The 15,619-nt window shown below is 43.8% G+C and overlaps 1 protein-coding gene across 1 annotated transcript in view; it reads left to right on the forward strand.

Moving 5' to 3' along the window:
* The first annotated feature begins 3,268 nt into the window (after nucleotides 1-3,268).
* LOC112260325 (solute carrier family 25 member 36-A) overlaps nucleotides 3,269-15,619 on the forward strand; it is a 29,654-nt gene continuing 17,303 nt past the window's right edge. The window contains exons 1-3 of the mRNA XM_024435345.2: nucleotides 3,269-3,736; nucleotides 7,193-7,357; nucleotides 14,434-14,511. Coding sequence (XP_024291113.1) covers nucleotides 3,696-3,736; nucleotides 7,193-7,357; nucleotides 14,434-14,511 — 284 coding nt within the window. The 5' untranslated portion in view covers nucleotides 3,269-3,695. The remainder of the gene's footprint in view (nucleotides 3,737-7,192; nucleotides 7,358-14,433; nucleotides 14,512-15,619) is intronic.

Consider the following 15,619-nt stretch of genomic DNA (forward strand, 5'->3'; position numbering starts at 1 on the left):
CGTTCGTTGTAAATGTTTCATTGTCATTCTAGCTGGCAAAGGTTCTTATCCCTTGCTTGCCAGCTACGGCTAATTTACAGTCACGTCAAACAGTGCAGCCAGAATAACAACTGTAGTTCTATTTGCATTTTTTATGCTGTTTTCTAGTGACATTTATTGTGACTTCCATAACAATGAGCTAATGAGGCGCGATTTCGCCTGAAATAGAACATGTGCTCACTCGTCAGGACACTTGTTCAGAGGAGCTAGCCTACAACACAGCTAACACAATCACTTCAAACTGAAGCTAGAAAGACCGCAAACTACAGTAGCTGCACTTCGTTTAGTTGTACCTTTTTTCAATTCGCATTTCTTTGTATATATCCATAAAAATGATGCAAACTGATTCATGAGTTCCACTGGCTGAGAATCAAATCAAATCAAATTTATTTATATAGCCCTTCGTACATCAGCTGATATCTCAAAGTGCTGTACAGAAACCCAGCCTAAAACCCCAAACAGCAAGCAATGCAGGTGTAGAAGCACGGTGGCTAGGAAAAACTCCCTAGAAAGGCCAAAACCTAGGAAGAAACCTAGAGAGGAACCAGGCTATGTGGGGTGGCCAGTCCTCTTCTGGCTGTGCCGGGTGGAAATTATAACAGAACATGGCCAAGATGTTCAAATGTTCATAAATGACCAGCATGGTCGAATAATAATAAGGCAGAACAGTTGAAACTGGAGCAGCAGCACAGTCAGGTGGAAGTTGAAACTGGAGCAGCAGCATGGCCAGGTGGACTGGGGACAGCAAGGAGTCATCATGTCAGGTAGTCCTGGGGCATGGTCCTAGGGCTCAGGTCAGTTGAAACTGGAACAGCAACATGGCCAGGTGGACTGGGGACAGCAAGGAGTCATCATGTCAGGTAGTCCTGGAGCTCAGGTCCTAGGGCTCAGGTCCTCCGAGAGAGAGAAAGAAAGAGAGAAGGAGAGAATTAGAGAACGCACACTTAGATTCACACAGGACACCGAATAGGACAGGAGAAGTACTCCAGATATAACAAACTGACCCCAGCCCCCCGACACATAAACTACTGCAGCATAAATACTGGAGGCTGAGACAGGAGGGGTCAGGAGACACTGTGGCCCCATCCGAGGTCACCCCCGGACAGGGCCAAACAGGAAGGATATAACCCCACCCACTTTGCCAAAGCACAGCCCCCACACCACTAGAGGGATATCTTCAACCACCAACTTACCATCCTGAGACAAGGCTGAGTATAGCCCACAAAGATCTCCGCCACGGCACAACCCAAGGGGGCGCCAACCCAGACAGGATGACCACAACAGTGAATCAACCCACTCAGGTGACGCACCCCCTCCAGGGACGGCATGAGAGAGCCCCAGTAAGCCAGTGACCCAGCCCCTGTAATAGGGTTAGAGGCAGAGAATCCCAGTGGAAAGAGGGGAACCGGCCAGGCAGAGACAGCAAGGGCGGTTCGTTGCTCCAGCCTTTCCGTTCACCTTCCCACTCCTGGGCCAGACCACACTCAATCATATGACCCACTGAAGAGATGAGTCTTCAGTAAAGACTTAAAGGTTGAGACCGAGTTTGCGTCTCTGACATGGGTAGGCAGACCGTTCCATAAAAATGGAGCTCTATAGGAGAAAGCCCTGCCTCCAGCTGTTTGCTTAGAAATTCTAGGGACAATTAGGAGGCCTGCGTCTTGTGACCGTAGCGTACGTGTAGGTATGTACGGCAGGACCAAATCAGAGAGATAGGTAGGAGCAAGCCCATGTAATGCTTTGTAGGTTAGCAGTAAAACCTTGAAATCAGCCCTTGCTTTGACAGGAAGCCAGTGTAGAGAGGCTAGCACTGGAGTAATATGATCAAATTTTTTGGTTCTAGTCAGGATTCTAGCAGCCGTATTTAGCACTAACTGAAGTTTATTTAGTGCTTTATCCGGGTAGCCGGAAAATAGAGCATTGCAGTAGTCTAACCTAGAAGTGACAAAAGCATGGATTAATTTTTCTGCATCATTTTTGGACAGAAAGTTTCTGATTTTTGCAATGTTACGTAGATGGAAAAAAGATGTCCTTGAAATGGTCTTGATATGTTCTTCAAAAGAGAGATCAGTGTCCAGAGTAACGCCGAGGTCCTTCACAGTTTTATTTGAGACGACTGTACAACCATTAAGATTAATTGTCAGATTCAACGGAAGATCTCTTTGTTTCTTGGGACCTAGAACAAGCATCTGTTTTGTCCGAGTTTAATAGTAGAAAGTTTGCAGCCATCCACTTCCTTATGTCTGAAACACATGCTTCTAGCGAGGGCAATTTTGGGGCTTCACCATGTTTCATTGAAATGTACAGCTGTGTGTCATCCGCATAGCAGTGAAAGTTTACATTATGTTTTCGAATAACATCCCCAAGAGGTAAAATATATAGTGAGAACAATAGTGGTCCTAAAACGGAACCTTGAGGAACACCGAAATTTACAGTTGATTTGTCAGAGGACAAACCATTCACAGAAACGCTGCCTGCCTGTCTCTCATCCCGACTCCCAACACGCTCATTACTATGGGACAGCTGGAGATGGTAATTGAATATTGAAACAATGTTGCAAATGTCGGAGAGACAGACAGCAAGGTTTCTACAAATGATGTTTTCTTGATAAGTGCGTGAATTAGACAATGTTCCTTTCCTGCTAAGTATTCAAAATGTAACTAGTACTTTTGGGTGTCAGGGAAAATGTAAAGAGTAAAAAGTACTTTATTTTGTTTAGGAATGTAGTGGAGTAAAAGTAAAAATCGTCAATAATATAAATAGTAAAGTAAAGTACATATACCCCCAAAAACGATTTAAGTAGTACTTTTATACCCCTGGATTTAGCTGGTGGTAACGTGTGGAATAGACACCGGCTGGAATGCGGTTTAACCAGCGTTCAGCATTCGGGATTAGACCCAACCGTTGCCTAATTAAAAAGAACAAATCCATTCATGCAATGTGCATATGACATCATGTTCATAGGTTAAACACCGGCAAAAAATGTAATAGACATATATGACCACATGTCATATCCTCATAACCATTACTTGTTAAAAAAAGTTAATTTAGTTATTTATACATGTAAGGACCTAAAACTGCCCCTTTTTATATAGGGTGCTGCAGCTGATCATGTGAAAGATTGTATAAAAGGTTTCATGTGAAATTTGCGTGATCCGGCGGAGAAATTGACGTAATAAGGCAAACTGTCCAATAGCGGACGCTGTTTTGCAGCCTATATGATTCTACAGTAGTTATATACTAGGGATATGACCTATCGCCTCTCACTGCAGCGGTGAACAGTTGAGAAACGAAAGCTAGGGGGACAAAAACGCGATTGATAGAAGCAAGAATACATAAAACAATCTTCCTTTTGAAGTTCTCTTCTTTTGTAGTATAACGCTCTACAAATTCAAATAAGGTCTGTTCAAAGAGGGGATTGCTCGAAACGAAGATAAGGGTTTGTGTAGCACGCAAGTTGACTAGCTGTCTAGCTAACGTTGCTACGGCAAAACTGAATCACCGTTCTAACTGTTACTGATTGATAATCGACGTCGCTAATTTATCGACGTGCGCAAGTCGTTTTCGAAATCGGGGTGGTCGACCGTTCGCCATCCAACCCTGTCTTCCCCCTTGACGCAGTCCGAAGAGTGTACTGGTTCAGAGAATGCTAAAGAATGAGTCAAAGGGATACCTTGGTTCATTTGTTTGCCGGAGGGTGAGTAGCTATTATTTGCTGGGAATAAAGTTAGCTAGGCGACAACATTTCGTGACTGACTTTTATAGTCCAAATGAGCTTGCATGGTTATCTTGGTGAAAATAACACCAATTTATTTCCAACATTGCCATTTTCCCAGGCGCGCGTGCATGTTACATTAGCAACTGCACTACCCGACCCATCCTCAGGCAGCAGCTAGCCAGTTGCAGTATCAAAGTAGGTACCACGGTCTAGCTAGCTAGGCGCTGGCCACTGCTATTGTAGCCTAGTGTCAACACATCAGAGACATTGCAGTAGTGTCCGATGTTGACTTTTATCACACACGACAATTATTTAATTTGACAGAAAACAGGTTGACACCCACGCATCACACTCCTCCACAGTGGTCGTGGTTTGCCCTGACAGATGAGAAGGCTCGTGAATGAAACATCCATGACGCACGAGCCTTTGTTGTTCTCGAGCAGCGGTTGACCGATTAGTTATAGCTATGTCGCCGAACAGCATGATTACATTTCTTGACACATTTATTTAGCATTTTATTACACAGACAAACCACCTGTATAAAACACACATTTGTAGAGACGGAGAATATGCCCAGGCCTACAGAATTCATACACTGTATCAACTGCTGCCACACCATTCCATAGACTGGAGAAAAAGGTGAGGTCAAAACAGGGTTGTAATCATTAATCCGAACAGGAATAATGATGATTGCACTATAATGATTACATTATTCCAAACAGTTGGAACGTTTTACAACTAAAACGATAGTTTTCTATTGGACAAATTCAGGTAGGTCCCTCCCCGTTTCGTTCCATCTGCTTCCGTTTAAAAAACGTTTTGCAACAAAATTGGCGCAATGAATACGCCCTAGGTAGGCTACAATATGTTAGTTTGACTGACACACACGGTAGGCTATAAGTAAAACTCAACGCCACGATGTAATTCACATCAGCGGAGTTGAGCCGTGACTAGTGTGGGCGGACTTGGGCTCCGACCTCACACAAAATGTAGTTGTTTTTAATCGATAACTAAGGATTTCAGCACCCCCAAAATAGCCCGCAATTATATTGCACATTCATTGTACTGCTCTACTCCACTCCATTGTGAAGTTGTTTTACTTGGTTAAGGATAGTCTAGTTATGCATGTCAGTGAAAATATTGAGGAACAGTATTCTCCGTGAATTCTATTTCTAGCACGCACAGAACAAAACGGGTCTCGTTTGATTTGGGCAGAAGTCTCCCAGTGTTTATTTCAAGTGTCATTCTCATTGTCTAAAATAAAACTGTAAGAATGTCTCAATTGTAAACGTTGTCAACATACTACCTGCGTGTTTCCGTTCCTGTAGTGTATATTATTGGAGACATATGTGTCACTAATTTTCTAGCTTTGCTACATTGTAGTAGACATTTACACTCAATACATCATGCTGACACAGGGGAAGTTGAAAGGGTTAAAGGGCACCTGTCTGTAGTCTAGGCTGTGGAAAATTGACTTGACTTGTTATTTGTGTTGATTCTATGTCAGACTGCTCCAAGTAAATTGAGATTGTAGATTTCACCAATGTGCTTAGGGGCATTGAAACATGACCAGTTGGTTATTAGAGCCATTCTCGCAAATTGGACACTAAATATGCCTACTTATCACGGCAAATCTAATTCTAGTATGGTTTTAGGCGCAAGTCTTTGGATGACACATTCAGAGGAAGACAAGATGCTGCTTGATTCCATTGTAGTGCCAGAATAGTTTTCTTCATTTCCTCTTTCTTTCTTTCTTAGCTTTGTTTTCCCCTTTTTATGTTGTTTACTTTGTCTGTCAGCCTCTTCTTTTATTTCAGGCACTCTGCAAACTTTTAAAATGTCAGCATGTAAGGCATATCTTGCCAAACCAGAATATTTTGTATCTCCTTCATTGGGCTATGAAAATGCAATGTTAGGGGCACAAGTTGTGACAAAGTTACTTTAATTAATTACAGTCCCCTTGATATTTCTCACAACAGGGCTCAAGGCCTGTACATGTTAACTCTTACTGCCTGTTGTACACACGCACACACACACACACACACACACACACACACACACACACACACACACACACACACACACACACACACACACAGCAGCATGGAACAGCCTTCTGAATCTAGGCCAAAGGTCGCTCTTGCCTGTATGTGGGTTAGTCTGACAGAGAGCTCAGCCTGTAGCAGCCAGTCAGCACTCACCATGTATGATACTCACATTCAATAAACCTAACCTACAGATTATATACACAATGGTGACTATTTTCAGGAACCATTCCACTATAATTGTGCCTTGTAGTGCGCATTCTACACAGCCCTGAGCCCATGTTGAGGTTCATTTGACGAATATTATTTGAAAGAGGAGCTGGGAAAGCCTGTAACCTAGCAAACACAGGAGTCACAACATATGAATAGTAACCCTCTTAACTCAGGGGAGGGGGGGGCAGACAGACCATGTCAAGGTGTTACAGGCAAAAGGGCCAGCACCTCAGTTTGCACATTGTCACAGACGAGTTAGTCCAGTTCAGTCTCCCAGTCAGTGGGTTGGCCCCTGGCCATAACGGTTAGAGACTATTTACAGTTGCACGTTTTTATGTTCAATTCAAGCTGAATGTGTGTCAATAGACTGAACCTGACCCAGATCCAGCTGCTGCTAGCATTGAAAATCAGCTGGTTGTTTCCAGAAATACCAGGTCTAGATGTGGGTGGTTCTTACTCTACTTCTCCACTGCGTTGTTGGCCCCAATAAAATCGGAGTTGAATGATCCACCATTCACTTCAGGAGATTTTATGCCCGTCTTCGTATCACAAAGCTTCGCAATGTTAAACAACCCCCCCCACAAGCAACAAACTAGAATATAGCTGTTTGTTTGGTAGCACTTTCAATTACAGCACAGAATAAAGTAGTTAGGCCCATAACATGGTAATAAAGTAGTTAGGCCCATAACATGGTAATAAAGTAGTTAGGCCCATAACATGGCAATAAAGTAGTTAGGCCCATAACATGGTAATAAAAGTTAGCCCATAACATGGTAATAAAGTAGTTAGGCCCATAACATGGTAATAAAGTAGTTAGGCCCATAACATGGTAATAAAGTAGTTAGGCCCATAACATGGTAATAAAGTAGTTAGGCCCATAACATGGTAATAAAGTAGTTAGGCCCATAACATGGTAATAAAGTAGTTAGGCCCATAACATGGTAATAAAGTAGTTAGGCCCATAACATGGTAATAAAGTAGTTAGGCCCATAACATGGTAATAAAGTAGTTAGGCCCATAACATGGTAATAAAGTAGTTAGGCCCATAACATGGTAATAAAGTAGTTAGGCCCATAACATGGTAATAAAGTAAAGTTTAGCACAGTATTTACTGTACTTTTGGCTATTCTGACCTGCCCATCTTCCTCCCCTACTCTTTCTCTCTCTCCCCATCTAGGTGTGGGGGCACAGTGGGTGCTATTCTGACTTGTCCGCTGGAAGTAGTGAAGACCAGACTCCAGTCCTCTCATGTCACCTTTTACATCTCTGAGGTGCAGCTCACCACCGTCAACGGGGCCAGTGTGGCCCGCATGGCCCCCCCGGGACCCTTGCACTGCCTCAAGTAAGTTCACCAACACACAGGGGTCACAGAGAACATCCTACACATTATGTGAGTTTACAGGGTTTGGTGGGTCAGTTTTATTTTCATTTCAGTTCCAGACTATTCAGGTGATGAACTGAAATGTTTGCACTTACCACAGAGAATACACACTGTCTACTCAGTGAGGTTGGAGTCAATTCTTTGAAGTTTAGTTCAGTTCCAGTCTATTCTTGGGATGAGTGGGTGTTTATGGACATTGCACAGACAAAAACCATGTGGGTCAAATTCCGACCCAAAACGTTCACGTGTAACCTGATAAACTCTGTTGACATCAGTGCAGGGTTTCCGTGACCCCAACATTTATTGTCAATCTGATCTCTTATCAATTCAATTAATCAATTGAAAACTCACAACGGAATGGAGTTAAAATAGAAATCATCCTAACCCTTGGACCAGCAACTGGCAAACCAACAGCAGACATTCCTCCATCATCAAACGATCGCCGACCCTCTCGGGAAGAGTTTATATCTGGCTGTTTCACTGTCAAGGCCACCTACAGTATCGTACCTGCCCTTTTAATACCATTACCGAACACCCTATGACTCAAAGATGAGTTACTGTAGACGGGAGTGTTACCAGACAGAAACATGTTTCAACTTCTCCTTTTTCATGGTTACGGAGCGGCCATCTTTTATTGTCCACAAAGGTCATTAATGAAAGAGCCTACTTTACCCCGTCTAAATTGTTTTTATTCATCTAGGAGAGTCCTTCCCTGCTTTCATCATACTATGTTATGACTGAATCTTCACCTGCATTCAGCATTTTGATCGCGGGAATATGGATCTCCCTTACAGTGTCCGACATTAACTATGCCCCAGGACCAGTAAGAACATGTCGGGCCAGTGGATCTTGTCGGTGCATTTTTGCATTCCAGTTCAACATTTATCTGCTCTGTCGCAGTCTACCATTGAAGACTACAGTCGTGCTTTTTGAATTTGAGCAATACGATTGGCCGTTCGTTCAAGCTCCACCACTGCACTCAAGCAGTACAGAAGTTAATGTGTTCACACAGCACACTCAAGCTGTCCAGAGCAAAAATACTTGCCCATCAATCAACTCGCTGAGCTTATTATTTTTTTAAGGAAAGTGATTTACAAAATGAATTGTGAACATACTAGCAATATGCTGGCTACTATTGATTGTCTGCAAAAAGAAAGTTCCAAAAAGACACTTTAGCATTAGTCTTGGCTAGCCTACTGTAGCCAGGCCGCTATCTCTTTTGGAACGCAGTTCTCTTAAAGGGGCAGCGTCCTATTTTTAGATCAAATAAAAATATTTTCAAAATGGCATACTTTACAAATAATAATGAATACAATGCAATTCTAAAGAATGGAGTAATGACTTTGCTAAATTATATTACACAGCCTTTTAATACATAACCAAATGTTGCATGTTAATAGCTGCATATTGAGAGAAAGGATGCCAACCAATAGGCTCTGTATGATCCCAATTAAAACCACACCATGTCCGGCCCAGTAGAAATTCTGTTTGGGCAAGTAGATTTATGGCCAGGCCAGTGAGAGAAAGTTTACGTTGGACCCTGCCCACACACAACCACATAGCGGGAATAGCTTCTAGACATTATTTTGGTAAAACACATCTCAGATTGGGGATTTAGCCTTGTTTTCATCATTTCTGATAAGGCAAAAATATCCCTTATCATATTGGACAAGAACAAGTTGTTCCATAGCATACTTAAATCTGCCTCTCGCTCACTTGTAAAAATAGGAGAACAGAAGGGGGAGAGGCTTAGTGTGGTTCTGTTTTGGTTTGCTTATACCGACAGCTGTTAACATGCCCTCATCTCAAATATACCCCACCAAGGGGCCTGGAGGCACAACCTGTTTCACAACTGGCGTTATGAAGGGAGCATACAGTAAGGGAGGGGTAATGGAGGCTTGAGCGTATTATCAAAAAATACTGGGCCATAGACCTTGTAGTTGTATGGGCATACAGTGCATTCGGAAAGTATTCAGACATCATGACCTTTTCTAGATTTTGTTACATTAAAGCCTTATTCTAAAATGGATTAAAGTTTTTTCCCCTCATCAATCTACACACAGAACCCCATAATAACAAAGCAAAAACAGTTTAAAAAAAAATGTTTGTAAATGTATTAAAAATGGAAATTCAGACCCTTTACTCAGTACTTTTTGAAGCACCTTTGGCAGTGATTACAGCCTCAAGTTTTCTTGGGTGTGACGCAACAAGCTTGGCACACCTGTATTTAGGGAGTTTCACCCATTTCTTCTCTGCAGATCCTCTTAAGCTCTGTCAGGTTGGATGGGGAGCGTTGCTGCACAGCTATTTTCTGGTCTCTCCAGAGATGTTCGATTGGCTTTAAGTCCGGACTCTGGCTGGGCCACTTAATGACATTCAGAGACTTGTCCCGAAGCCACTCCTGCATTGTCTTGGCTGTGTGCTTACTGTCATTGTCCTGTTGGAAGGTGAACTTTTGCCCCAATCTGAGAACCTGCTCCAGAGTGCTCAGGACTTCATCAAGTATCTCTCTGTACCTTGCTCTGTTCATCTTTGCCTCGATCCGGTCTAGTCTCCTAGTGCCTGCCACCGAAAAACATCCCCACAGCATGATGCTGCCACAAATGCTTCACCGTAGGGATGGTGGCAGGTTTCCTCCAGATGTGACGTTTGGCATTCAGACCAAACAGTTAAATCCTGGTTTCATGGTTGGGAGTCCCATAGGACGGCGCACAATTGGCCCAGCGTCTTCCGGGTTAGGCCAGTGTAGTCCGTCATTGTAACTGACTTGCCTAGTTAAATAAAACAATCATCAGACCAGAGAATCAAACTCCAAGGGGGCTGTCATGTGCCTTTTTAACTGAGGAGTGGCATCTGTCTGGCTACACTACCAGAAAGGCCTGATTTGATGGAGTGCTGCAGAGATGGGTGTCCTTCTGGAAGGTTCTCCCATCTCCACAGATGAACTCTGTCAGAGTGACCATCAGGTTCTTGGTCACCTCCCTGACCAAAGCTCTTCTCCCCCGATTGCTCAGTTTGGCCGGGTGGCCAGCTCTAGGAAGAGTCTTGGTTTAAAACTTCTTCCATTTGAAATTGATGGAGGCCACTGTGTTCTTAGGGACCTTCAATGCTGCAGAAATGTTTTGGTACCCTTCTCCAGATCTGTGCCTCGACACAATCCTGTCTTGGTGCACTACGGACAATTCCTTCGACCTCATGGCTGACACGCACTGTCAACTGTGGGACCTTATATAGACAGATGTGTACCTTTTTCAAATCATGTCCAATCAATTGAATTTACCACAGGTGGACTCCAATCAAGTTGTAGAAACATCTCAAGGATGATCAATGGAAACAGGATGCACCTGAGCTCAATTTTGAGTCCCATAGCAAAGGGTCTGAATATTTACGTAAATAAGGTATTTGTTTTTTATTTTTAATACATTTGCAAAAATGTCTAAACCTGTTTTCACTTTGTTATTCTGGGGTATTGTGTGTAGACAGATAAAAAATTTATCCATTTTAGAATAAGGCGGTAACGTAACCGTGGAATAAAGGAAGGGGTCTGAATTACTTTCCAAATGAACTGTATTTGTGGGTCTCAATGAAATACTGTAACGGTCATCGTATGAGAAGGTGTGGACCAAAGCGCAGCATGGTAAGTGTTATTTGTATTTAAACTGCACACAAAACAACAAAGGGAATGAACAAAAACGAAACAGTCCCGTCAGGTGCAGAAACACAAAACTACTACCCACAAAACCCATGTGGGAAAAAGCTGTCTAAGTATGGTTCTCAATCAGAGACAACGATAGACAGCTGCCTCTGATTGAGAACCACACCCTGCCAAACAACAAAGAAATACAAAACATAGAAAATGAACAGAATGCCCACCCTACTCACACCCTGGCCTAACCAAAATAGAGAATAAAAGCCTCTTTATGGCCATGGCGTTTGTCACGGGGGACTAGGTGTGTGAGGGAAGAATCAGGCGCAGAGAGCAGAGAGTTCCACAGGAAGAAGTGCACTTTAATATGGCACCAAAAGCAATGCCCACAACACAGGGCGCAAAAAATATGGACCAACCCAAAACACAGGGTACCAGGTCTGGAGCATGAACACACCTAACACAAACACAAGAATAATCTCCCACAAAACAAGGGCGGGTATACTAGCTTTAAATAAGGAAGCCCATCAGGCAAACACAAATAGACACAGGTGCAACTAATAAGACAAAACAAACAGAAAACGAAAAAGGGATCGGTGGCAGCTAGTAGGCCGGTGACGACGACCGCCACCCGAAGAGGCAGGGGAGCCAACTTCGGCGGAAGTCGTGACAGCATGACAAATACATTTTTCAGAGAATCTATCTTTTCAAGGAAATTAAATATTACACTAGTTTAGTACAGTGTCTGTAAATAAATATTGATAAAGATGTGGAGGGTGCTCAACCAACGTGAGTCGAGGTGCAAAACATTAAACAAAACAAAAAATCCTAATTGAAATGAAAAAGGTACAACGTGCGCACACAGGTTAGGTTTCTATGATGAGCGAGCGTTGCGCCTTTTCATTTTCAGGAAATATTGATTTCCCATTTATTTGTCTCTGCCTGCAAATCGTCTTCTTAAAGGCAGGCTATATCCTATATGCAAAGCGTAGCTCAAGGGAAAGTGCAAGTGTCTGCTGTCATCATTCTTGCTGCTTCAAGTTCAGAAGCTATATGTGCAAGATCATGTGCACGTGTGTGGTCTCAATTAAATAGAGTAGGCTATAGCCTACGCGTGGACGAAGAGGCACGGGACAGTTATCTTTTCAAGGAATTGTACTTAGTAAATATGATTGGGCGATAGTTGACTACATTGCCTAGAAATAATAATTGATCACCCAGATTTGTCTTGGTCTGAATAAATCAAACGTAGCTCAAGAGAAATTGCAAGTCTCTTAAACCCTTTTGAGTCGATTTCTGCGGCCCCGCTGAATTTTAATTGGCGTAATAAAAAACATCAAAATCTGTCTAAGGTAGAGATTGCATTTTGGATGAGTCTCAAACGATCGCATCCGCCGATGTTGCCCTTCCGCATCTGCGGTGAAAGGTGGCAGAGCTACAGCGGTGTTTTGTCAGACCATGAGACATCCTTTAGCGCCCGAACGGTTTTGCCCAACAAAATCTTATGACACCTCTATTCTCTGATATAGCCCAGTAATACCGACAGCCTAATATAATTGGCCACGAGAATTCCTGATAATTTAACCTATTTCTATGGTTATTTTTGCTCATTTTGATGTTGCCTACAGGGCACAAAATTGCTGGGACTATGGCTGCCAAGTGAGCTGCGTCACAGGTGCCTAAAATAACATTGCGGGACTGCGATTGGGTTCGCGACCAGTTCTTGCGGTAGCGGGTCGGAGTCGGACAGAAAGCCAGCGGGTGCGGTATGGAAAGCTGCGGGCGGGAGCAGGATGAATAAATCCATCCCACCCAGACCTCTAGCTGGAGGCTTGGTTCCGTCTTATCACAGCTCCGCTGCAGTGTTCTTGGACCTGCTTCTCTCCTGTCTTTCCCTCAGTCAACCTCCATGCTTCCGTCCTCGGGAAGCACTAGCTGAAACCCAACACCACCACTAGGCAGCACAGGGAGAAAAACCCTGCCGAAGTGGGTCAGCAGCGTACGCAGCGCTGGCCAAATGAGCTGAGCTCTGTAGCTGTGTAGATATGAGGGAAGACGCTGGAAGTCTTCTAGGACTGTGTTCATAGTTGAATTCACAGTTGAATCTAGTGTCGTTAATCCTTGATTTTAGGCTATTTCAAAGCAGTGCGCGTGTGCTATCTCGGTGGAGTAGGTTATTAGTGGAATAACCTTGGCTTGAATTCAGGCTAGTGATTCCTAGGGTGTAGGGTAGCAGCGATGTCAGGAAATGGGGTAACATTTTGTCATGGAGCTCATACACTGAGTGGACAAAACATGACACAGACTGACCAGGTGAAAGCTCTGATCCCTTATTGATGTCACTTATTAAATTCTCTTTAATCAGTGTAGATGAAGGGGGGGAGACAGGTTAAAGAAGGACTTTTAAGCCCCGAGACAGTTGAGACATGGATTGTGTGTGTGTGCCATTCAGAGGGTGAATGGGCAAGACAAAAGATTTAAGTGCCTTTGAACATGGTATGATAGTAGGTGCCAGGTGCACTGGTTTGAGTGTGTCAAGAACTGCAAAGCTGCTGGGGTTTTCATGCTCAACAGTTTCCTGTGCGTATCAAAAATGATCCACCACCCAAAGGACATCCAGCTGACTTGACACAACTGTGGGAAGCATTGGAGTCAACATGGGCCAGCATGCCTGTGGAACGATTTCCATGCCCTGACGAATTGAGGCTGTTCTGAGGGCGAAAGGAAGGTGTTCATGTTTTATACACTCAGTGTATAGGCTAATGACACTATAAACACAGCATGAGCACAATCCTCAGCCATTACCATGTTACATAGAGCAGCTACTCGCACTGCGTGCCCTCACAATGTCATGCTGTCTCCATTGGAGGCCTGCCATCTATCTTCACTGTTTGGCAAGCCGCCTAATGCTACTCTTATCCGTCGTCGCCGACGACACAGCGTTACGTATCAGGTATATTGCCCTGTAGTACATTTCCTCTCGTTTTAAATCACCATAATGTCCCAATGTCACACTCCCACAGACGAATGCGGAGATGCGTCATCTAATCGACTGCGTCATCTGTTATATTGATCCGTTTTTACACGTTTTTGGTTCCTTCCATTTGTGACTAATATTGTAATACACAGATGCATTTGTGGTCCATTTCCTGATGCTGTGTGTTATTGTAAAATAGGACATAAATGCATCGGTATATTAGTTAAGATTTTAGGCAAAGGCCGATGTGCTATGGTCATGGCAGTCTGATTATACACATTGGCACTAGCCCACGACTGGAGCACTGTCTTGAAATCCATATTTTCTTATGTTTCAGCATAATGAATAATTAGCTCTTTGATTTAGCACTATGCTAACTGACAACGCCCCTCTCTCTACTCCCTCCCTCTACAGGTTGATACTGGAGAAGGAGGGACCCCGCTCGCTTTTCAGAGGGCTGGGGCCCAACCTGGTGGGTGTGGCTCCTTCCAGGTATGACCTCACTTGTGCAATAATTATCCTTCCTGTTGTGGCTTCTGCTGCTATTTTCTGTCTTTCTTGTGTAGGCTACTTCATGGAGCTTTTTTTTCTGGCAACTGCAGATTTCAACGTGGGTGGCGATGTAGATTTTATATTCTATTCAGCTGGGAAACAGAGATAATTACGTTTGTCTTGTGTGTGTTTTCCATCATTTGACCTCCGCTTCAGAATCCCTTTTTTGTTTTAAACCACAACCCTCATCGGAGGACAAGATGATTACCACAATTTACGTTATTTTTCATTACCACACAGAACATAATCTTTGTTCCATGAAAAGAACAATACATGATTGCTACCGAATCTCAGTAAAATTCCGCTCCTGCCCCGTCCTCATTTTCCGCCTCCACCGGGGCATTATTCATTCTCCCTAGTGGTAGAACCCAGACAGAAAGGAGACCGTTCTAAGTGTGAGCCATATTACGCAACAGCAGCCTCCGGGGTCCAGTCTCTGTTAATCAGAGTCACTGTGAGCAGAGCAGCGGTCGTCCACTGGGGCTGCTGCTGGGTCATGTGACTGAGGGTGTCGCTGCCGAAGCAATCGCAATGCAGCGGCACCATTGGCCCACTCTGTTGTTGTGTGTTAATCCCCCCTTCCCTGGGTGAGATGGTTCTTTCTGTCTCTGTTTATCTTACACATGTTTTTTATCACTTTCATTTTTTTATCTCTATCTGCTTTTCTTTCTTTACCTTTCTGCATGTAGATTATCTCTCTCGCATTCTGTTTTTCTCACCTTCTCTGTGGCGGCGTTATATGCCCTTTGACGGTCTGCCCTGTTTCCGGCTGTGTATTTTGTCTGTCTAGGCTGTGCCTGTGAGTATGCAGAGTCTGAATAGTGTGTGTGTGTGTGTTTTCCCGTCCTCTGTGGAGTGAGCTGCTCTCCCTAGCTGTGGCGGCCGGCTGCCTCGTGACGGGCAGGGAAGAGAGGGGACGTTATGTAAAGTCTGCCTCAACACTGCAGCAGAGCGAGACCAACAGCAGGGCACACTAAACCTGAGCACGCACACGCCTTTGCTAGCACTGCAGGACAGGAGAGAGGGAGGTAGTGAGAGAAAGGTGAAA

The sequence above is a fragment of the Oncorhynchus tshawytscha genome, linkage group LG10, assembly GCF_018296145.1.
Source record: "Oncorhynchus tshawytscha isolate Ot180627B linkage group LG10, Otsh_v2.0, whole genome shotgun sequence".
Lineage (NCBI taxonomy): Eukaryota > Metazoa > Chordata > Actinopteri > Salmoniformes > Salmonidae > Oncorhynchus > Oncorhynchus tshawytscha.